The 22,885-nt window shown below is 49.5% G+C and overlaps 1 protein-coding gene across 1 annotated transcript in view; it reads right to left on the reverse strand.

Moving 5' to 3' along the window:
• Positions 1 to 22,885, reverse strand: part of DNHD1 (dynein heavy chain domain 1) — a 70,180-nt gene that overhangs the window by 42,268 nt on the left and 5,027 nt on the right. The window contains exons 6-20 of the mRNA XM_081951631.1: positions 17,871 to 18,122; positions 17,552 to 17,695; positions 17,307 to 17,394; positions 16,745 to 17,010; positions 14,780 to 15,023; positions 14,541 to 14,698; positions 8,624 to 8,749; positions 7,905 to 8,181; positions 7,684 to 7,811; positions 7,154 to 7,352; positions 6,881 to 6,972; positions 6,563 to 6,779; positions 6,162 to 6,287; positions 5,757 to 5,854; positions 2,433 to 5,662 (exon numbers count right to left, since the gene is read on the reverse strand). Coding sequence (XP_081807757.1) covers positions 2,433 to 5,662; positions 5,757 to 5,854; positions 6,162 to 6,287; positions 6,563 to 6,779; positions 6,881 to 6,972; positions 7,154 to 7,352; positions 7,684 to 7,811; positions 7,905 to 8,181; positions 8,624 to 8,749; positions 14,541 to 14,698; positions 14,780 to 15,023; positions 16,745 to 17,010; positions 17,307 to 17,394; positions 17,552 to 17,695; positions 17,871 to 18,122 — 5,645 coding nt within the window. The remainder of the gene's footprint in view (positions 1 to 2,432; positions 5,663 to 5,756; positions 5,855 to 6,161; positions 6,288 to 6,562; positions 6,780 to 6,880; positions 6,973 to 7,153; positions 7,353 to 7,683; positions 7,812 to 7,904; positions 8,182 to 8,623; positions 8,750 to 14,540; positions 14,699 to 14,779; positions 15,024 to 16,744; positions 17,011 to 17,306; positions 17,395 to 17,551; positions 17,696 to 17,870; positions 18,123 to 22,885) is intronic.

Below are 22,885 nucleotides of genomic sequence, written 5' to 3' on the forward strand. Positions count from 1 at the left end.
AGAGGCTGGCTATCCCTAGTGCTAGAAGGGAACTTGGTCTTAATAGTCCAACTTCCTTTCCAAGGCATGGAGTCCTTATAACACCCCAGAGAAATGAACGTTGAATCTTTTCTTGAAAACCTCCAGCAATGGAGCACCTGCAACTCCAGGAGGCAAAGTGTCCCATTGACCGTTCTCACTGTCAGGAAATTCCTCCTCCTTCCCAGATTGAATCTCCTTCTGAGAGATTGCTTCTTGTCCTGCCCCGAGGTGCTTTGGAGAATAAATAGATGCCCTCTTCCCTTCAAGTATTGCTCTCGTGTCTCCCCTGAATCTTCTCTTCATTAGGCTAAAGAAACTCCGAATTCCCTTAGCTGTTCAATGCATGACTTATCCTCCAGACCCCTTATCACCTTTGTTGCTCTTCTCTGTGCTCTTACTAGGATCTCAGCATCTCTTTTGAATCATGGTGACCAGAAGTGGATGCAATATTCCAAGTTTTCAATTCCAACAATTTTAACCAACATAAATACTAATTCAATGGGAAGTGTGGGCCTGCTTATTTGGGATTACAGGGCTAAAGGTCTTTTAAGCTTGGAGGAGAATTCACAAACTGATTTGCTTTTTGCCACATTGTGCATGTGTATATGTACACACATGAATATCTACCAGCAACCAATTTGGTGGATGTACTTGACATATGGGAAGAATCAAAGCAGGGGGTGAATTTTCCTTCAGGCATTATACTGCGGTTGCATTTGCCAACTTCAGCTGATTTTGAAAAAGCTAGGAGACATGCACCCACCTACCCACTTGTAAAGCATTCCTTTAAAAGCAGTCCCTTCACTACTCACTCCCCGGCCCTGGATCACATGGCCGTGAAAAACATCTGAAAGGCTGTTTTTAAAGCATTTTTAAAGACTTTTAAAAATACTACTTTACAAGCTGGCAGCTGCATTTCATCCCACCACTCCATGGGCCGGATACTTTGCATTGGCAAGTCATAGTTTGAGGATGCCTCCTCTAGAGAGTCCTTTACTGCTTGAAGTAAATGTTCCAACAAACGGCCCTCGGAAGACCAGAAAGGTTCCATCCCATGCTACCCTGAGGTCAGCAACCCTCAGTCCCCTAAACAATGATCTGCATATAACAAAGTCCACAACAGAGCAGGAGCATGGTCACAAGGCAATGCCCAAGGGCTCCAAGTTTAGTGCACCCGGCTGAGCGAGTCCATGGGGCAAACTGCAGTCCACAGGGCAAAGGCAAGGCACAGGGCAGTCCAAAAGCCAAAGCTAAGATCCAAGGCAAAAAGTAGAAGGCGGTTCTCAAAACTAGGCCAGGCAAAAGGTAAAAGGTGTGATTCAAAGCCGGGGTCACCTGAGTAGTGCAAATGAGTGTGGAGCCTACAACACTGTCCTTTCAGCAGCTCCAAGAAGGCTCCATACCCGTTTGTACCACTCCGGTGACCCAATCTCCAAGGGGCCTCAATAACTCTCTAAAGGGATGCAAATGACCAGCTGTCTGCAAGGAGTCTAAATCCTTCTGTCAAACCTCACTTGACTCCATAGTTGCACCTCCTGTAGTACTCAGTTTGCCAAATAGCAATGGAGACGTGCAATCCCTGCAGGCGGTCCTGGCTCCAACTCCTCCCCCTCCGAACCAGGCTCCGATGGGACCAGGACAGAGCACATAAGCTGTGGGAGGCCCTTGGCCCTTTTCTGCCTCATTCACGGCTTTTCAAGGAGCGCGTGTGTGTGTGTGTGTGTGTGTGTGTGTGTGTGTGTGTGAGTGAATCCTTGGAAAAGCTCGGCCGAGCCACTCGGGGCAGGAGACGAGCAGCCAAGAGCTTGCCCTCCCTTTGGCTGCATCAGATAAATTCAGCTCAGTTTCACCCCTGGGCCTTCCAAGACCCCCAAAGGGTTCCCAGAGGAACGTGGCCTTCTCAGTCGTGGCTCCTGAATGGCCCCTTCACTCCTTGATGTGAAAACATACTTTAAATTGGTCCTCCCTTTAGGAAACTAATACAACTAACTGGAAATAAACTTATGTTTAGCAGCTCTGAATTTGTTTTAACAGTGTGCAAAGCAGCTCAGGAACATTTCTCTTGTTTTCATAAAAGGAAGAAGATGAAATAAAAATTAAGAGCTGCCATATCAGCTCAGGTCACCACAACCAGCTCATGCTCAACACTGCCCATGGCATCAAAGGGCCCATTCCCAAATTTCCCTGCCAAGAAAATGGATGCCTTGGGGCAGGGCGGGTGGGGGTGGGGGTGTTGTCAATGCCCAGGGATGGGGATGGCACCAGCTCTGGCCTGGTGCTAGCCAGGGCGGCTTCCTTTCCTCTTCTCCAAGCCTTCCTCCTCCTTCTCCACCTGAGCTCCCCCACCCCCTGAACATCCCTTCCTGGGGAAAAGGCGGCCAGGGGCGGAGCAGAGAGGCCGAGGGCCCTACCTGGTCTGGAGGTGGCTCCCAAAGCCCCAAATGTAGGCGCAGACAAAGATGCTCTGGGCCAGCAGGGGTTGGTGGGCGGGGGCCTCATCCAGGCTGTGATCCTTCAAGCTGGGGCGCATCCTGGAGCTGATTTCTGGAAGGGAGAAGGCAGGGGAGGATGTCACCTGGGCTCTTTGCAGAGGGGCACCCAGCCGCTTCCCGCTCTCCAGCAGGCCATCCTTACCTGTGGCCACCTTGACAGCCGGTCGGGGCTTGAGCTGGTCGCGGCGCATGTAGTGCTTGAGCAGCGCCTGGAAGATCCTGGCGAAGGCCATGGTCTCCTGGACCCCCTGGGCCAACGGGTGCTGGGGGTGGGCATGGGGCAGTAGGGCCGGGCAGCAGTGCTGCTGCAGGAAGGCCATAGTGGCTGGGAAGAGCTCCTTGGCCAGGCCGTGCAGCAGACCCAGCGTTTCCAGGGGGAGGCTATACTTGTGCTGCGCAGGGGCGAAGGCCGAGGAGAGCAGCACCTGCCAGAGCTGGGAGCCCTCCAGGTGCAGCAGGGCGCAGTGGGTGCAGACCGAGGGGGGCATCTCTGAAGCATCCAGCATCTCAAAGAGGAAGCGGAGGTTCTTGGGGGCCCGCAGCCTCTGCCCGTTGGGCAGGCTGAAGAAAGGCCTGGCGCTGAAGAGCAAGGAGATGGGCTCCAGCCATTCTTGGCAAGCAGCGCCGTCCAGCACCAACCACAGCTGTGAGCTGCCCTCGCCGGTCCCACAAGCTGCAGCCGAGGTGGCCGCTCGTTGCAAGATCTGGGAGAAGACCCCGTCCTGCCACAGGCTGCCTTCCAGGTTGCCCACAAACTCAGACACGCTCAGGGCGTTGGGCCACAAGCAGACGGTACTTACAGGCCGGAAGGGCGCCTTCTCCCGGGCACTTGGACCCTGCATGTCTGGCGTGGCATCGCTGGCTGCCAGCTTACTCTGGGCCTTGGACAAAGTTCGCCAGGTGGTGGTCTTGCCACTTCCCGAGGGCCCCAGCAGAAGGATGCCATTGGCCCCCTGCATCGCCTGGGAGAGCTGACCGGCAGCCAGGAGGAGGTCTGGGTCTGGCTGCAGCTTGTCCTCCTGCAACTGAGCCACCAGGGCGCTTTGCAGCCGAGGGGGCAGCTGCTCAGAGGGGGAAAGGGAGGCGCCGGGGAAGACTTCGTGGAGTAGCTCCCGCACGTTATGCAGCCGAGGACCCTCGGGGCCAGTCAGCAAGGGCAAACGGCACAGAGCCTTCACCAGGGCGGGCTCCTCTTCGAGACCCAGGAAGAAGGCTGTCCGAGGAGAGGGCTTGGCTCTGGAAGGTGGAGGGTCTTGCCCTGCTGTGGGAGCAAACAAAATGTCGATGGCTGTCCCAATCACCTTACGTATGAGGGAGGGGCTGCTGAAGTGGGGGCCGGGGCTGAGCATCCTCTCCAACCGAAGGAAAGTACAGAGTTTCTCCGCCAGGCGGGTGGCCTCTCGGAAGCCGGCCACAAGTAGCATGACTTCCACAAGTCTCGTTAGGTCAGGGGGCAGCACCGCCAAGGGGCGCAGGGCCAGGCACAGCTGCTCCGGAAGAGACTCCAGGGTGACCATGCAGCCGTACGTCTCCCGCACACGCAGCAGCCTCCCCCCAAAAAGAATGTTCCCCAGCACCCGTGGCTGAAAGGGCTCGGCCTCATCGGTGCCCAGCTCTGGCATACCAACGGGCTGTGCCTCACTCTCCTCTGAGCTCTCTGAGCTCTCAGAACCTGGGCTGGCTGGGGGGAAAACAGCCGAGGTCACCCTGCCCCTCTCTTGGAAGTTCAGGCACATCCTCTGCAGGTCGACCAGGAGGTGGCTGAAAGCAGAGAGTACAGCGGGTTCCAGCCGCTCAACAGACTCCAGCAGCAGCAGGGCCCCCGAATGCACCGCCCCACACAGGTGCCGGGAGAGGCAGCCGATAGACATTTGCCTGGTGCAGTGCAGCGGGACCAGGTGGCGGCCCAGAAACTGGGCCAGGCCCCGCACTGTGTGAGACTTGCCCATGTCTGGTCGGCCCAGCAGGGCCCCGCAGCAGAACTCCTCCAAGGCCAGCAGGAGTCCCAGGAAGGTCCTGTCCAGCAAAGGGCTGCCCAGCAGCTGTGAGCTGGTGCCCAGAAACTCATAGTCATAAGGGAAGCACCTGTCGAGGACTTCGGCCCGGCAGCCGGGAGGACTGCCCACCCAGGGGCAACTCGGAGGGAGCCCTAGTGCCCGGACTTTCTCAGGCAGCAGGTGGACACTGTACTTGAGGTGTCGGGCCCACTCAAAGTGGTGGACAGAGGCTTCCTCGCGCTTAAGCAGCTGGGAGGTGATGTCACGTTGTCGGATGGTGACGATGATCAGGGCTCCCAGCAACATGCCCAGGTGGTCTTGCTCTGGGTCCCAGGTGTGGAGGCTGCGGTAATTCCGGATGTAGTGAACTAGGGCCTCCAGCTTCAGGCTGAGCCTGAGCTCCAGCCCCTTCCGCAGCCGTCGGTTCAAGAAGGCTTCTTCCACCGCCACCCGCCACAGCGCCTCCTCGGCCAATAGCACGCATTGGGTGGGGAAGGTGTTGCCCAGCCCCGCCCAGCATTCGGCCACCAAGTGCAGGGGCAGTTCTGTGGGGCCAGGGCGCCGCTCAAAGGCCAAATCCAGCTGCGGCCTGAGAGCCAGGCGCTGGGTCATGCAGTCCTGCAGCTGGTTGAAGACAGACTCCTTCATGTGGCGCTCCATGAGGCAGAGCCACTGGGTGGCTTTCCGGCCAAGGGGGACTGGGATGCACAGCTTCAGCTTCTCGCTGTGGCTGCCCAGCAGGCCGACCACCTGCACCAGGGGCAGCTCAGCAGAGACAGCATCCAGGTTTTGTGAAGTTGGGGGCAGAAGCAGGTCCAGCTGGCACACCCCAGGGAAGCAGCGTTGGGACCAAGCCGAGGCGTCCGCAGTTTCGTTGGCTGTGGACAGCATGGCCACCAATTCCTCGTTGCTCAGGAAGAACAGGCGGGGGAAGCTCATGCGGGTGGCCTCCAGAACGTAGTCCAGGGCCCGGATGAGGCCCTGCAGGTTGGCTGAGCCGTCCCGGAAATCTGCCTGCAGTGCGGCCCCAATGAAGCGGCTGTCCCGGCTAGAGCCTGGCCCTAACTGGACGCAGGACAGCACCAGGGGATCATTGCACGTCAGTTGCATGACCTCCCGGAAATGGGCATCCAGTCGCTGGAACCGAGAATCCTGCAGGGGGGGCATGGAAAAGGAGGATGGAAGAAGGGAGGAAATGGGCCCAGAGAGGAGTGGGGCAATCCTTCCAGGCACAAGCCTTTCTTACCAGCTCTGCGCTGGGGAGGGTGATGTTCATCTCGTAAAGAACGATGTTCAGGAAGACCCACTTCTGTTGGAAACTCACCCAGGCATACAAAAGGGACTCTGGATAAAAGAGAAAGACGAGGGGGAAGTAAAAGGAAGGGGACCCAAGGGTTTTTAACACTGATCAGTGAGTGTGCAACTGGCCGGGTTCTCACAGCACACTGTACCTGAAACCAGGTCAAAAGAGGCCTCCTCTTTCACCGCTTGGCAGCCTCAGAGGCAGGCCAGCATCTCTTCTGTTCCTGTTGGCTTCCCCCACCCAAGAAAAAGGGATCTGGGGTGATGGGTACCCCTCGTGCACTGCAGATGCCCAATGGCCTCCTTCACCCTGCGAGTCCAAGGGTGCCCCTCTCTCCTGTTTCCTCACCAAAAGCATGCAGGATGGACGCCCAGCTCTTGGCCTCTTCCAGGATGTCAGAGGAGAAGGGAGACAGGATCATGTTCTGGAGGATTAGGATGCTCTGCTCCACAGCAGCCTTCAGTTCAGTGGTATCTGGGCAGCCCAAGAGGAAGGGTGGGAGGTCTGGACATTTGGCCCAAATTAAGCACAATGTTCCTTCTCCCACCACTTCACGTGAGGGGGAAGAGGGAGAAAGGTTCTCACCAGGAAAAAGTAGCTGACAATGGGCTTTCCTGCCCAGGAAGGAGGGAAACAAGCGAGGCGGCATGAAAGAGCCTGGTAGACAGGTAAGGGGCCCCTGCTCGCTGGCTCCTGCTCCCCAGGTCCACGCTTAGCCCAAACGCACATGTATCATTCAGGAGCCTCACCTGACAGCACGAAAGTGCCACTGTCCTTGGAGATATACTCAAGCTTGGCTGTACGCTGGCGGCCGCTAGTTGGGCGCCGGAAGCGTTCTGGCTGCGGTTCCTGGTACGGCACGTTGAGGATGAAATTGACGAGACGGAACTGCTTGGCCATCCAGGCCCTCTGGACACGCAGGAGAGTGTCTCTGGCGTGGTGGCGGCTTTTCTCATGGGCATAGACCTGATGGCCAAGGGAGAGGAGGGCTTCATCACAGCCCCGCCCAGCAGGAGCAAGTGGAGTGACAGGGTTTCCCCTGGCCAGTCACGTGCCAAACCACTCACCCTGAAGATGGCATCGCTATATTCCAGCAGCGGGTAGGAGAGGAGCTGGCCCAGAGTGAACTGCATATTCATTGGGCACTTGGCACCCATCACTGGAAAAGAGCAGAGAACAGCCGAAATCAGCCCAGCCCCACTCAACTCAGCCGTCTGCCCTCTCCAGCCTGGCATCTTCGCCGCCAATCCCCCTGATTCAGCCACAGGCCCAGAGCCGTCCTCCGAGGCCATCTTTGACCCCTCCCTAGCACTCCGAGGCCAGCACCACCAGCCCCTCACCAGCGAAGATTTCTTTCCAGCAGCCGACCTTCAGGAAGTGGCTCCCGAGCTTCAGGAGCAAGGGCAGATACTTCTGGAAGTTGGCAATGGCTGAGAGGCAGGCCTGCATGACGTGGTGGTGGCTGGGCAGAGAGCACTCTAGGCTGGCCCCCTCCTTCTGCCACTCCTCCGTCTTCTCCAGGGCCAGAGGGGCACTGAACTGCACGTGGGGAAATGGAAGAGGGGGGAGGAGGTTGGCCGGGGCTATCAGGCACAGCTGTCAAAGCTGACTTCCTGACCTTTCCCAGCCTGGCCAAGTTCCCTGACACAACTGAGCGGGCAGGTGACCAGCACCCTTTGGCCAAATGAAATGATTTCTTGCCGCATGAAACCCTGACGGCTGACTAGGCTGGAATGGCATCCCGGCTCCAAAGGAGCCCCAGACGTCACTGCCAGAGGGGAGCTGGCACTGGGGATGCCAAAGAGCAGTGACATGGCGGGGAAGGGGCCAAACAAACTCCAGCCGGCTGCGTCGCCGTCTCCACCTTCACCTTGACAAAAGCCAAGCACTTCCACTCCTTGATCTGCTCAGAAACGATGCGGAACAACTGCCAGACACGGATGTGAATCTCAATGACCTCCTGCTGCCTGGTGAGGAGGGAGAGGTCCGTGCGTCCTCCTGCAAAAGGCATCAGGAGGCCCCTGACTCACCTGTCACATGCAGGGGAATCCCCTCCTCCCCCCAGTAGGACTTGGCTGACAGCCGCCCCACCTGTCAGAATCCGCTGCGAGTGGCAGAGGTCTGTGACACGTCCCACCACAGCCTGGAAGCGCTGCAGGATTCGCGTCAGCTCGTCCTCCATGACACGAGGGTTCTGGGCCGGGTCCTGGAAGCGGCCTAAGGTAACCGTGGTCAGCAGTTCCTGGAGCTCCTGAGTGGCTTCCTGGAGGGAGCTGCTGAGCTCATCAATGATGCTCAGGCGGCGTGAAACGATGAAGTCGGAGACCTCCCGCTGCTGGTACGCAAAGGCATCCCAGGTGTCCAAGAGCTAGGAGGGAGAGACAGCTCAGGCCCTACGTGGCCATCCCCGAAGGGATCAGAAGTCCCACAGGCAGAAGAGGAGGAGATGGCAGCTGTCATCCACCCAAGAATGATGGAGCCCACCATGGAGGCCGAATGGTCTGCGCCTGCCTGCAAGAGCCCCTCCCCCCTCCCAGAGAAAGAGCCAAGCAAGAATCTGCCGCTTCTGGCTCTCCCTCCCCCCCCCCCCCCAGTCTGCCTTGAAGGGGAACACCAAAGAGCCAGAGGGAGGTGCAGGGGGGAGGGAAGTGAAGAAGGGCCAGGGAGCCTCCACTCAGTCCCCTGGGAGCCATACTGCCTTGCTGGAGAGCACCTCTTGGAAAACACGGTCTTTCTTTATTCCAGCAAGCTCTCCCTTTCCCAAATGCCCAAAGGCATGGCTCCACCAGGGTTCAAGAGGAGGACCATACCATGTTTTCCAGACTTTCTTCACTGGGGCTCAGAGGGCGATAGCACTGCTGGATGACCTCATTGAGGGCACGCACATAGTCCACGTATTCCTGCAGCTCGGCCATCTGGCCTTGGTAGTGCTCCAGCTGCAGAGGAACAAACCAAAGCCACAATTCACAACTGCTACCAGAGTTAGGCCAAGAGTTTGACACTCCAATTCCACTAATTAAAGCCATTTACAGAATCTGCCCCTCTTCTGCTGCAGCCCTGGTGGATCTGCCTTGGGTTGGACATTCATCCGGCCTCCAATTCCCCAAAACCTATGATGAATCTCCCCATCTGATTCCATGGTGGCCTATGGGCCCTGCAACTGAGAGTTCAGCAGGGGAAAACTGGGAGAAGCATAAGAGAAAACCGTCCCAGGTGTGGAAAGCAAAGCTTCATGTGATCCCAAGGCTACCTGCAGAAACTGAGCTCTCAGGTCCAGAGTACAGCCATCTGCCACGGGGACTTCCCTCAAAGATCCCTCAGCCCAAGCCACGCTCTGCCCAAACTCTCGCGGAGGCAAAGACAGCCAAGGGGATTTTCCCAAAGTAAATCAGGAGGAATCCTTAGTTGGTTGTCTCTCAAGGTTACCAGCGTGCGTGCAGTGGGTTAACTGAGGAGGGCTTCAGAGGCCAGTAAGAACAAAGCGGACCACAGAATCCAAGGGCATCCACTCCAATCCTAGCCCAGGGCCAGAATGCCTGCAGATGGACAGCTAGCATTTGAGTGCATCTGGCGAAACAGACTCTATGCCTCCTGAGGCAGCCTGTTCCATTCCTGCATCATTCAGAACATCAGACAATTATTTCTGAATTTGCTTCCTTGTAATTTGAACTCAATTGTTCCTTGCTCACAATCCACCCTGTAGTCTAGATTCCTTTAAGATATTTTAGCAAGTCTCCTCTCCTTCAGATTAACCAGACCTTACTGAGCACCTGCAACTGTTCCTGGCAAGTTTCATTCCTTTCCAGACCCCTGGCCATCCTTCCTGCTTCCTTCAGAATGCACTCCAGGTTGTCAGCATCCTGCCTGTACAGCACCCAGAATTGGACCCACTGTCCAGGGCTGGTGTGACCAGGCTGGAACAAAGAGAAGCTCCTTCTCTTGGCATCGTTTTTGCTCATTAGGCTCGCTCCACTAAGACATTCACATTCTCCCTTGCTCCTCCTGTGCTCCTACAGGGAAGCAGGGTAGCTTTCCTCTTCAAAGAGCCCAAGAATAGGACAAGGGCCAAGGGCCGGGCACTCTGGAGGAGGAGAGTTGGGTGGGAGCAGGATTCCCTGACTTGGAGAGCTCTGAAGAAGTGCAACTGTCTGCCTCCCTCCCCCAGCCCAAGGGGGGGGGAGCTTTTCCCTTGGCCCCGAGGATTCCGCCCTGAACAAAGGGTCAGACAAGAGGGTCCCAAAGGTCTCTTCAAGCCTAGGAAGGCCTCCAGTATTCTGGTCCATCACCTGAGCAGAATCTGAGGTGTCATAAGAATGAATCCCTGGACTTCCGGTTGTAATTCCGGCACCTTTGGAAACCTGATCCATGGGTTTTACGGTAAATTCTGACCTCTCCTCATCGGAGGGTCCAAATTCAGACTATAGCCACCTTGAAGGAGTGGTGAAGTAAGGGGGACCACCTGGCAGATAGAGGAGAGCCACATCTCTCTTCCCTTGGAAAGCCCCCTCATCTGAAGATGACGAGCAGTGGCAGCCAAAATGGCCACCATGAAGCCGGAAACAGCCTGAATACCCAAGACTCTGCTGGAGTGGAGAAAGTGAATGGAGTGTGATCTGGGTGAGAAAATATTTTTCATTTGAAGTTGACCTTATAAATCCGAGGGGAAGCATACTGTATTTAAAGGGATTTGTTGAAGTTTCGACCGGGCACGCAAGAAAAATACTGGAGAATTGAAGGAGGAAAAAATCTGTTTTTTAAATTATAGATAGAAACTTGTTTCTCAAAGTCAAAAGTTGTGATATTGAGAGCATTTTAAAACACTGGAATTAAAGTCCCAAATTCCTTTTTACAAATATGGCTTAATTATTGGATTTATAATTTAAAATTAATTGATATTGGAACTGTCAACAACATTGCAGAGAGGCTGAAGCAGAAAGATGCAAGTGCGCCATCTGCTGACAAAAAGGCAAATAAACAAGCTTGGAAATAACTATCTAAAAATACAGAAAATATTGTATTAATACAATAATACAATAGCAGAGCTGGAAGGGACCTTCGAAGTCTTCTAGTCCAACCCCCTGCCTAGGCAGGAAACCCTATACTGTTTCAGACAAACGGCTATCCAACATCTTCTTAAAGACTTCCAGTGTTGGGGCATTCACAACTTCTGGAGACAACTTCTGTTCCACTGATTAATTGTTCTAACTGTCAGGAAATTTCTCCTCAGTTCTAAGTTGCTTCTCTCCTTGATTAGTTTCCACCCATTGCTTCTTGTTCTAGCCTCAGGTGCCTTGGAGAATAGTTTGACTCCCTCTTCTTTGTGGCAACCCCTGAGATATTGGAACACTGCTATCATGTCTCCCCTAGTCCTTCTTTTCATTAAACTAGACATACCCAGTTCCTGCAACCGTTCTTCATATGTTTTAGTCTCCAAGTGCCCTAATCATCTTTGTTGCTCTTCTCTGCACTCTTTCTAGAGTCTACACATCTTTTCTGTATCATGGTGACCAGAACTGAATGCAGTATTCCAAGTGTGGTCTTACCAAGGCATTATAAAGTGGTATTAACACTTCACGTGATCTTGATTCTCTCCCTCTGTTGCTGCAGCCTAGAACTGTGTTGGCGTTTTTGGCAGCTGCTGCACACTGCTGGCTCATATTTAAATGGTTGTCCACTCTCATAGTTACTACTATTGAGCAAGGTACTCCCTATACTGTACCTGTGCATTTCATTTTTCTTGCCTAAATGTAGAACCTTACTCTTTTCACCATTGAATTTCATTTTATTAGATAGTGCCCAATGTTCAAGTTTGTCAAGATCCTTCTGTATCTTAAGCCTATCTTCTGGAGTGTTGGCTATTTGTTGGACACAGACCTACCCTAAGACCACTATGGATTTGATTATTAACTAAGGACTTCAGTTAAGAGCCTCTAAACATCATTGAATATTATTGAACATATAAAGTAATTTGAAGAGGCGTGTATAACCTCCTGGTGAATTTAAATTGTTTGGACTGATTATTGATGTGATGAGATATTTAAAATTATGACTTGTAAGTTTGGCTTTTTAAATTAATGAACTCTGTATAGTGTATTAAAAAAGAGATTGACTAAATACAGACGCAACACAAGACAGAAGTGAGGAGAACCTAAACAAAATGGAGCTTTACAAAGCATTGAGAAAATATTTGATCATATAGACCAAAAATTGGGAAATTTAATACAAAGAATAATGGACAAGGATCAGGACAAGGAAGAAAGAATGGAAGGGAAGAAGAAACAGAGGGGGAAAGTGGAGAGAAATCAGCAAGAAGAAGATAACAAGGAGGAGATGTTGCCAAAATGAATAGTGATTAAGGAACTAAAAAAAAGGAGGGAAATAATGTAAAAGACCTAAAAAGGGAATGGGAGAAACAGGAACTGGGTAAAAGAGATAGGAGGTGGAATGGTTAGTTCTGGAATTAGACAGTGAGAAAGGGTAGAGTGGGGAGTAAAAGATAGATTTAATAGTCAAATAACGGGAATAAAAGACTTAAGGGACAAATGTGGGAGGAAAAATAAAAATAAATAAGATTAAAGGTTCAGGTGCGGGTAAGAGAAAATAGAGTAAAATAATATTTTAATATATTTCAATAATGTGCATTAATATCAGAACTATACAGGTTGGATTATTATTTTAGCAGTGTGATAGATATCAGGATAATATTTTAATATAAATGGATATGAAGAATTGGAAAAATAGATTTTGAATGACTACTACTAAATATGTATAAAAATATGAAAAATAGTGGAAAGTTAGAACTTAACAATGGGCGACTAGGTAAACATCTATAAATACATAATAATCTAAACATGTATTAATAGTAGAATTAAATGGATTGAAGAACTGGAAAGAATATGAATAGAAGTACTCTAAATGTATGAATGATTGATACTAAAATTGTATAAGAAGATATTGAATAATGGAAAAATGAAGGATGGAAATTTGATTTAACTAAGGAAATATGAACAACAAAATAGATGGAAAACACGTCTGAATATTATAGTGATATGAAAGGGGGGAGAAGTTAAAATAGGGACAGAAAATAGTGGGGAATAATAATAATTATTATTATATATTACCGTATTTTTCAGAGTATAAGACATACCAGAGTATAAGACCTTAATTATATATATTAAAAAATATAACTACCTTAATTTTGGGGCAGTAAAACAAGGGGAAAAAAGGCAGTCCACCATCCGCTCGAACGGATGTCATGATAAAGCTATCCTGTTGTATGAATATGTAGGGAAGAGGGTGGTGGATCTTAAACTGGGTGTGCGGAAGGCAGCGGATCTGAAACGAAGGCGTTCCCACTTCAGCGAGTCCCGATCCATATGCTTCCCAGGGCCGCTTCAGGCTCCAACCGAAGCAGCAAAGGCGCAAGGGGCTGCTGGGAAGCACGACAATGTGTTTATGAGACGGCAGCGATGAAGTGATGCATCTCTATTGGGCTTTGGTGCGAGAAAGCCAGGCTTTCGGTTATAGGTAGGAAGACAGGGGAATCTTGGGAGTGAAGCCTTCAGTGCCAGGTCCCTCTTCTGCCCCCATGAAACTCATGCCCCACCCCACCCCCTCCAGGTAAATGTGCATAGGGTGATAGGGTTTGTTTTTAAAGGATAAAAAGCTCGTTATCAAAATCTGAGTGGATGTGAGGACCCCCGCCGCCTGGAACCACCTGAAAATGCGATGCACAGATGTGGGTGGGTGGGGCTACATTTGGAGTATAAGACACACCCAGATTTTCACCCTCTTTTTGGGGGGAAATGGTGCATCTTATACTCCGAAAAATACAGTAATATGTTAAAATATGCAAAAGGACAGAAAGATGGTTCAGAAATGAAAGACGATAATAAAAGACATGTATAAATAATATGAAATAATGGAAATGTAATGTAATATTTAGGAATAATAAGACTATATTTAGGTGTACTGAAATGTAGGTTACCCAGTTACCACACCATTCATTCACTGATATGTATAAAGATTATAAAAAATAAAAATTTGATTGGAAAAAAAATGAATCCCTCACAGATCCTGGATACAAATTCATTTATTTTTTTTATAAACTGAAGATGGCAAACATATCTAATTTTTTTTTTTATTTATATGTCTTTTATTATTTTTACAAATAACTCAAGGTGGTGAACAAATCCAACATCCTTTCATGTTCCTCACAACAACCATCCCGAGAGGGGCTGGCCCAAGGCCACCCAGAGGGGGCTTTCATGGCTAAAGTGAACTCTTCCTCCCCCCCATTTTCTAAGCATGAGACCAAAGGGCTTCCTTCTGCTGCTGATGGATGCCTACCAAGAAAGAAGGCCATCCCTCACTTGCATTTGGTATGAAACTCTATACACACGTGTGGGTGTGGATGGGTGTCGATAAAAATATAACAGGCAGCAAGGATTCTTCAAGAAGTCTCCTAGGCTAATTTTATTTACACACGCAGACACACACTTCAGATCCAGCCAAGGCTCTCCACCAGCGTCCCAGCAGGCAACCTCAACTCACCCTCACATTCAAATCGGCATCTCTCCAGAGCCCAAGATCACAAACGCAACCCATCGCGCTTGCCACTGTATCTTAGCTTGCTTGGTACAATGCCCTTAATTTCCCAGGCTAGCAAAATAACTCTCGGCAGCAGCCCCCGTGGGAAGGGAAAGGAGCCTGAAGATCTCCGCCTACCTTCTGCGAGCACTTGGCAATGGTGAAGATGTCGGTGCCAACGTTCATGTACAGCTGCAGGACTGAGGCCAACTCGGCAATGAACTGCTCGCTGCGCACGGTGATCTCGCTCAGCAGAAGGGCCAGGATGTCTTCGTCAATGGAGGCCAGGAGGGGCACTGGGGGGAGAGGAGGGCAAGCTCAGGGGCGCCAGCAGCACGAGAGGCCCTCTCCCTCCTCTCACCCCAAGAAACACCTACGGATGTCCTGAAGAATGCCACTGCAGTCCACCAGGAAGAAGCGGTTGAAGGTGATGACCACCAGGGGCACTTTCTGCACCTGGACCGCCCAGGTGCGCAACTTGAGGATCTGATTCACGTACTCTTCTGCCGGCAGTCCCTTCATGCTCTCCAACTTGCCGTCGCTCCAGCTATGCACGTACTGGTAGATCTGGCCGAGCCAAGAGTACTCTCGGCAGAGCAGCTGTGTCTCTGCCAGCCCAGCCTGTGGGAAGACGGAGCACTCAGCCAGGCTCTTCGGGAGACAGAGGCTCTCCCAGTGGAAGGGGGTTTCAGTGGGGAAGGAAGGCCTCCTGCATGCCAAAGCCGGAGCCAGGTGTCTCCCTTGGTTCCTGGGCCAATTCCTTTCGGGGAGGTGGGTTGGGTTTATTTGTACAGAGGCAAACCACTGACAATACCTTCTGTGCCTAACTCCAGATTTGTCACCTATGAACCTGCAGCCAAAGCCACGTGTTGAAGGGGGAAGGAGCTCCTTTGCTCATGGCAACTGTCGCCCGGAGCGCAGAAGGAAAGCCAAAGCACCCGTTCCCAAAAAGGAAGCCTACGGAGAGGCCGCCTGGACGGAGGGGGGAGGCCAGGCTCTCCCTGCTCAAGCAGCACCTCACAGGTGTGAACAGGCAAGGCCCTCCACTGGGGGAGAGCTGCTCAGAGGAGCCACTCTTGTGTGGGGCTTCCCAGTGGGACCACTCCCAGGCCCTGAAGAGAAGGAATGGAAGGGCATCTGGCTGCCTCCTTGGAGAAGAGCCTCCCAGCTTCTCAGGGAAGGCAGGCCCATGAAACGCTTGGACAATGTGCTGAGAAGCCAAAGAAGCCGAGAGGAGAGGGAAAGGAAGGAACGTGACACGGGTTCAAACCTGCCAAGAAGATTTCCCATTCACAGAGCTTCAGGAAAGGGGTCCCCACTGACATTGTTTATATCATCTTCATCCTAGACCCTTGGATGAAAAGCAGCTGCCACAAGTCTCACACCCCCAGGAAGACCACTGGACAGGCTCAACAAAGGACTCCTGCCTGGGCTCCAAAGAGGAAAAAGCAGGGGCTGCGGAGGGCATCCGGTTGGCCACCTAGTCGACCGAGGAAAGGTGCCCTGGGGAATGGGATGGGAAGATTCCCAAGAGCCTGACGCCTCGAAGGAAGCTATGGAGGGCCTTCTGCTCTTAGGTAACTGTTGCTCGGTACCTGGACACAACGCTACCCACTCAGCCACTTGTATACTGAGCTAGTAGTCCTGATTGTGCCTCTTGAAGGGCTAGCTTCCCCTCCCCCCCCTCCTCCTCTTTTACTTCCTCTTTGACCGCTTTGGGTGTCCAGGGAGCAGGGCCAGCGCTCTCTTCAAACTCTACAATTCTCACCCTCAGAAATGTTTCTCCCGCTGACACAATTGGCAGAGCCCATTTTACACTTCCCTGCATTCCCAGGCTGCCTCCCTGGGCTGCCAGAATGGAGGAGGGGCTGAGAAAGGGGACCTGAGCCAAATAGGTAGATAACTGTCGGGAGGCCTGCTGTGTTTCTGGACAGCCAATCTGTCAGCCGATGGGCCAGAGTCTGATGCCTTGCCGCGGAGGTCCCTGATGGGCAGGAGCCCCTCCTCGTTCTCTTTGGGACACATCTGCCCCTCCTCGGCCCTTCCGGACCGACCAGCCTGTTGGGTCCCATCCCTTCACTTTCATTTCTCTTGTGGGCCCAGAACTTGATGAAATGCCCAATGCAGTATCTTCTCCTCATCTCCTGGGCTGATTACTTCTGCCGCCTCCCTTTACAGAGGGCTGCTTTAGGCTGCCTTCCCTGCCAGAGGTGGCTGGGAGGCAGAACCACCTGAGAGTTCTATCCCTTCAAATTGTTAAAACCCAAATTCCTCAGGTGGCAGTAGGAAAACATTGCCAAATTAAGTGAAGGGGCCAGCAGAGGCCCTCGAACTAGACTCACCATGAAGAGGTCCCGAAGTTTAGCCATGGCCTTCTGGATGATGCTGTCTGTGTGCAGGTCAGTCTCCAACTGCTCACGAGACATCAAGGGGTACTCTGCCCGCAGCCGGTGGCCCACCACTTGAAGCCCACTGCATGCCTTCAGGTCCAAACGATGCACCAGCTGAGCTTTATCACTGCACAGCACCGTCACTGACATCTGCTGCAGCTGCTCACGCAACCTGGAGATCTGATCATCCCCACTGGCTGGGCGGGCCACGTCTCCAGCTTTAAGGAGAGAAAGGACGGACCAAATGGTTGTTTGCTAAAAAGACTCATTTTGTGCCAGGCAGCTAAAAAGAAATCTTAAAGCGATGGGTTGGATAAAGGACTGAAATGGAGGCACAGGAGGATCAAGCCAGCCCAGGGCAGCAAGCGCTCCTCATCTCTGTGGAGCTGAAAAGGACACGACCCTTTTTGTGCCACCAAGCAAAAGGGTTCCCTCTGGGGCATCTCGGCTCCTGGCTCAGAACCAGACAGTGCTGCCCCCAGACCATCTTCCCACAGGCTCTTTGGCTCCCCACCTGCTTGGGAGGGCAGACGCTCTGCTTCAGGGGTCTTGGCTCTGGAGCCTGCTTGAGCTTCTGCCTTCTCACTTTTAACCCTGGTGGTCTGCAGGGCACAGAAAGCCAGGAACATTGTGGGCTGAAGCCAGTTCACGTCAGAACCCACAGCCCCATCCTGGACACCCCTCATGGGCCATCCCGCTTGGCGACCGGGGGCACACGGGAGACACTGGGCCAGAAAGACAAGGACCGCCCTAGCCCACCTCCAGGACGGTCTCCACCATGGTTTGCAGAGCCCCCAACAGGCAGTCTTCCAGCTCCCCGCTGGAGGGAAAGACTACGAGCTGATTGTCCGCACTGAACACCAGCTGCACCCGGAGGACGGCTTTACGGGTAGAGCCATCGGCCTGCAAGGGAAGAGGTCAAAAGGCAGGTGAGAACACAGATGCTCTTTGGTCCTGGAAGCCAAAGAGTGGGGCTTCCCGGGAGGTTTTACTCCATCTCTTCCCCCCCCCCCACACACACACGTGGGGTCTCAGCCCCAATTCCTCTGCCCTCCATGTCCCCTCCCTTGAGGCAGACCTGCATGGTACAATTGACGAAGGTGGAGGCTTCCTGGTGCATCGCGGAGATGAGAGTCTGGCAAATGAGGAAGTTCACCAGCATGGCCAGGGCCCCCAGCATCTGCAGCCAGGACTCGGCCTCTCGCAAGCGGCACTGCAGCCTCTCGAACTCCAGGCGCTGCTGGTACGGGGACTCCTTGGTGATGTACAACTTGTAGCCCTGCACTTCCATTTGCAGCCCATGGACCATCTTGTAGGTGTCATCCCGCACCTGCCAGCATTGCACACAAAACAGTGGAACCCACTGAGAACGCCACTGGGTCCCTTTCCTGGCACAGGGGCCCTTCCTCTTCTCAGATCCGGTCTGTGCTGCAGACCGAGTCTGCTGAGGCAAAGATATAAGCCCACCTTTACACACCATTCAAGAGAGGCAATTAAAAAGCCAGGAAGGAGACCAAAAGAACATCCCTTCTCCAACAGCCTACCCTGGAAGAAACAGGGTTAAACACACTAGACAAATGCTCAAGCAGAAAACACTTTTCATCAAGGCACCACCAGGAGAAACCCATCGGCCCTCCAACACTGGCTGGGCAAACGGTGGTCTATAAACAGGGAGCCCACCCCACACTCACTACGGTGATCAGGTGACTCAGTTGGGCAATGAAGCGTCTGCAGGCAAACAACAAGCACAGAGAGCAGCAAGGATATCTACAATAGTTAAAGGCAGGAGTCTGCCTCTTATCATTAATCAGCCACTGAATGGCCACTTTCTTCCAAAGCTTCTCTCAGCTTCAGAAAACCCAACAGGCAGAAGAAAAACAGGGTGGGACAGAGCACCGCCTTCTCCACAGTGGACCTCTACAGAAATGAATTTGCCGGAGAGGGAGTAGCTACGCGTCGCAGCGATACCGCGGCTTTTTCCGGTCACTCCGGATTAGCCGCAGAATCCGGATCGTTTGGATGGTCCAATGGGACCCAAGACGTCCTGAAGAGACAGTGGGAGGTAGGGGAAAACCCGGAGGATCGAGAGACACCCGCAAGTGTTCACCTTTTTTCTCCCCCTTTTTTTACTTTTTTGAAATATTGGAGATATAACTTTTTTCCCTTCCCTCTTCCTTTATTCACCCTTATTTCTATAAATTGTCTTTTTGCCCTTTTTGTCCCTTCTTCCCTTATTTTTTATCATACCCTCTATATCCTCTTTATCTTAATCTTGACCTCTCTGCTTACTTTTTCTATCCAACCACTACACACTTTTCCTCTCTCCCCCTTTTTCCCTTCCCTTCTTTCTCCCTTTTTTCCCTTATAGTTTATTGCAATTGGATTGACCTACAAAAAAAAAAAAAAAAAAAAAGAGAAGAAGAGAAAATAAATTAGCATGATGAGTAGAAAACCAATACCGGTGGGCTCCACAACAATGACCCCTGCCTTTTCATCGGCAGGAGGACAAAGGTCAATACAAACTATGATTCAGCAGGAAAAAGAGAAGACTATATCAGATGCAATTATGCAAGCAATACAGAAACTTCAAACAAGCTCTGATGAAAAGTTTGATACACTTGTAAAGAAGTTGGACAATGTGGAAACAAAGATGGAGACAATGGATCAGCGAATTGGTAACATAGAAAAAAAACAGATAAAGCAGAGGGAAAGATAGAAGACATACAACAACGGGTTAAAAAACAAGAAGATAATATGCAAAAAGTGCTGAAAGAGAGGAACAGAGAGAGAAGAGGGATGAAGAATTTGACTCCAGACTGAGTGAAGTGGAAACAGAAAGCAGTGCAATAATTGGATTGGAGATGGAGCATTCCGAATACTTCTTAAGATTTCAAAATATAATGGAAGAAAAGGGAGAAAATTTGCCACAAATAATATCTGAAATCCTAATAGAAATATTAGAGATACCTCAAGAGAAGATGTTGGACGGCATAGACGAGGCATTCCGAGTAAATACAAGATATGCAACGAGAAATTCTCTTCCAAAGGAAGTCCATGTAAGATTTACTAAAAAAGCACTAAAACTACAAGTATTGCAAAAAACAAGAGATAGAAAATTGGAATATAAAGGCAAGGAGATTGTAATCTTAAAGCAAATACCAAGAAGAGTGAGAGAGGAGAGAAGAAAATGCCAATTTTTGACCACAGTTTTACTTAAAATAGGAGTTGACTACAGATGGCTGATACCGGAAGGTTTAATATTTCTATGGAAAGGACAGAGGTACAGAATTGATACAATTGAAAAAGCAGAAGCTATTTATACAGAACATCTGAGAGGAAAGGCCAGGAAGTCTGGAAAAGAAAAACTACTGGTGCAATTGTTAGACACACCTATAATGGAAACTGAGAAAATGGAGGGTGCTGTAGGTGGGACTGGTATTGAAGAAGGTGCTGTAGGGGGTGTAGAGATTAGAGAACAACGGGAACCGAGATCAACCACAGCTATAAATCCTATATATAAAACATAAGGATGGAAGGAACAAAATTGCTTTCAATTAATATAAATGGACTTAATTCGGCAATTAAAAGAAGGAAATATTTCATAAACTAGAAAAGTTAAAATTAGACATAATTTGTTTACAAGAAGTACACATCCAGCAAAGACATGGCCATTTATTAATACAACCAAAACTTGGAAAAAAAATTACTTCTTTAGCGGATTGTAAGAAAAGAGGAGTGACCTTTTATATCAAAGATAAAATTCCTGCAAAACAAATCTACACAGATGAAGATGGAAGAATTTTAATGGTGGAAATTATGGATAATGTAGGGAAAATACTTTTTTTTATTAAATTTTTAAAATAGGTTTTACAATTATTACCCCCCTTACCCTTCCCTCCCTCCCCCCCCCCCCGACCTCCCAAAGCAAAATACAGGGTATAAACATTTAACAACTGTACGCTAACATAAGCTAACTAATTTTAACATGTTACTATTCTTGTGCTTTAACTCCCCCTTTATTAAACTAGCTTTGAATAAGTTGTAGCATTCCTTATGCCTTCATTCATAAGCTAACTGAAATTTTTTAGTCCGGTATTTGTTTTGAATATAGTCAATCCATCTTCTCCAGTCCAGCTTGTACTTCTCATCTGAGTGGTCCTTCAGATACGCTGAAATTTTGGCCATCTCTGCTAAGTTTACTACTTTTAACGTCCATTCTTGGATAGTGGGCAACTCTTCCTTCTTCCAATATTGCGCCACCAACAATCTTGCTGCCATCGTTAGGTTCAAAATCAAATTAGTCTCTATAACAGTACAATCTGAAACTATGCCTAACAAAAACAACTGGGGTGTAAACTTTATCCTCTTTTTCATAATATTTTGAATAACCCACCATATTTTTATCCAAAATGCTTTAACTTTTTTAAAGTTAAATATGGTAGTACATGGCTCCAACACAGTCACATCTCCAACATTTAGATTGTAGATTCGGATACATACAGGCTAGCCTTTTTGGATCTAAATGCCATCGGTACAACATCTTGTAAAAATTCTCTCTCAAGTTCTGAGCTTGTGTAAAATTTACATTTCTTACCCAGAATTCTTCCCATGTTTCCATCACTATTGGTTCTTCAAAATTTTGTGCCCATTTTATCATACAATCTTTAACTAATTCTGTTTCTGAGTCTATTTCTATCAATACATTATACAACCTTTTTAATACAACCTTTTTATTTATGTGCATTTGACCCTGGTCCCTAATTTATCAAATTATCCTCATTTTGGATGATCCCTGGTATCAAGGAAAATACTTTTAATTGCAATCTACGCACCTAATGAAAAACAGGATGAATTTTATAAAAAAAACATAAGAAAATCTCTGACTTAGACTATGCTGATATTTGTATGATGGGAGACTTTAATGGTATTATAAACCAGAATATGGACCATAAAACCCATAAAACAACAAAATTAAATAGAAAAACACTCCCGAAGTCTTTCTTCAGGATGATGGATGAAATGGATGAAATAAATCTAAAAGATGTCTGGAGAGAAAGAAATCCTACTAAAAAATAATATACCTTCTATTCAAATAGACATTTATCATTCTCTAGAATTGATATGATTTGGGCTTCAACTGATTTATTTGGCAGTGCACAAGAAGTGGAAATTGAACCAAATATTTGGGCGGACCACAATCCAATGACAATAAGATGGAGAGCGCAAAGAACAAGATCTAGATGAACCCTAAACAACATGATATTGAAAGAGAAAGACTTTGTAAAGAAAATGGAAAAAGAATTGACTTTCTTCTTTAAAGAAAATAAAAAAGAAGATACGTCCTTGCAGAATCTTTGGGACACAATGAAGGCCTTCTCTAGAGGTTTGATAATAGACTATGCAAGAAAGAGAAATTCAAAGAAAAGACAAATGTCCAAGGACCTAGAAAAAGACTATAGTATACTGGAAAAAGAACTACAGAAATTTCCATAAAAGAAAGAGATCAAAATAAAAATGGATACAATAAAACACAAAATGGATTTACTGGAAAAGGAGGACCTGGCACAAAAAATTAGAGGCGCTAAACAGAACTACTTTGAAAATGCAAATAAACCAGGCAGATGGTTGGCATATAAACTGAGAAAGGAGAGAGAGGCCAAGAAAATACAACAACTAAGAGACGAACAAGGGCAAATGCACTATGGAAATGCGGAAAAGAAGAAAATTATACAAGACTACTATGCCAAGTTGTATGAACAAGAGAATATAAAAGAGGAAGAAGTGAAACAATATTTACAAAATGCCAATCTCCCCCAAATACCAAATGATACTAGAACTATATTAGAAGATAAAATAACAATGATGGAGTTAACTGAAGCCCTTAAAAGACAAAATAATGGGAAGGCCCCGGGACCGGATGGCCTTCCTGTGGAATTTTATAGAACACTAGAGGAATCCTTGGCCCTTCCCCAGCTAGAAGTTATGAACGAAGTAATGACTAAAAGCAAAATACCTAACTCACGGCTGGAAGCATACATTACATTGCTACCTAAAGAGGGGGAAGACCATACGCAAATTAAGAACTATAGACCT

The sequence above is a fragment of the Natrix helvetica genome (assembly GCF_964273705.1).
Source record: "Natrix helvetica genome assembly, chromosome: 4".
Taxonomy (NCBI): Eukaryota; Metazoa; Chordata; class Lepidosauria; order Squamata; family Natricidae; genus Natrix; species Natrix helvetica.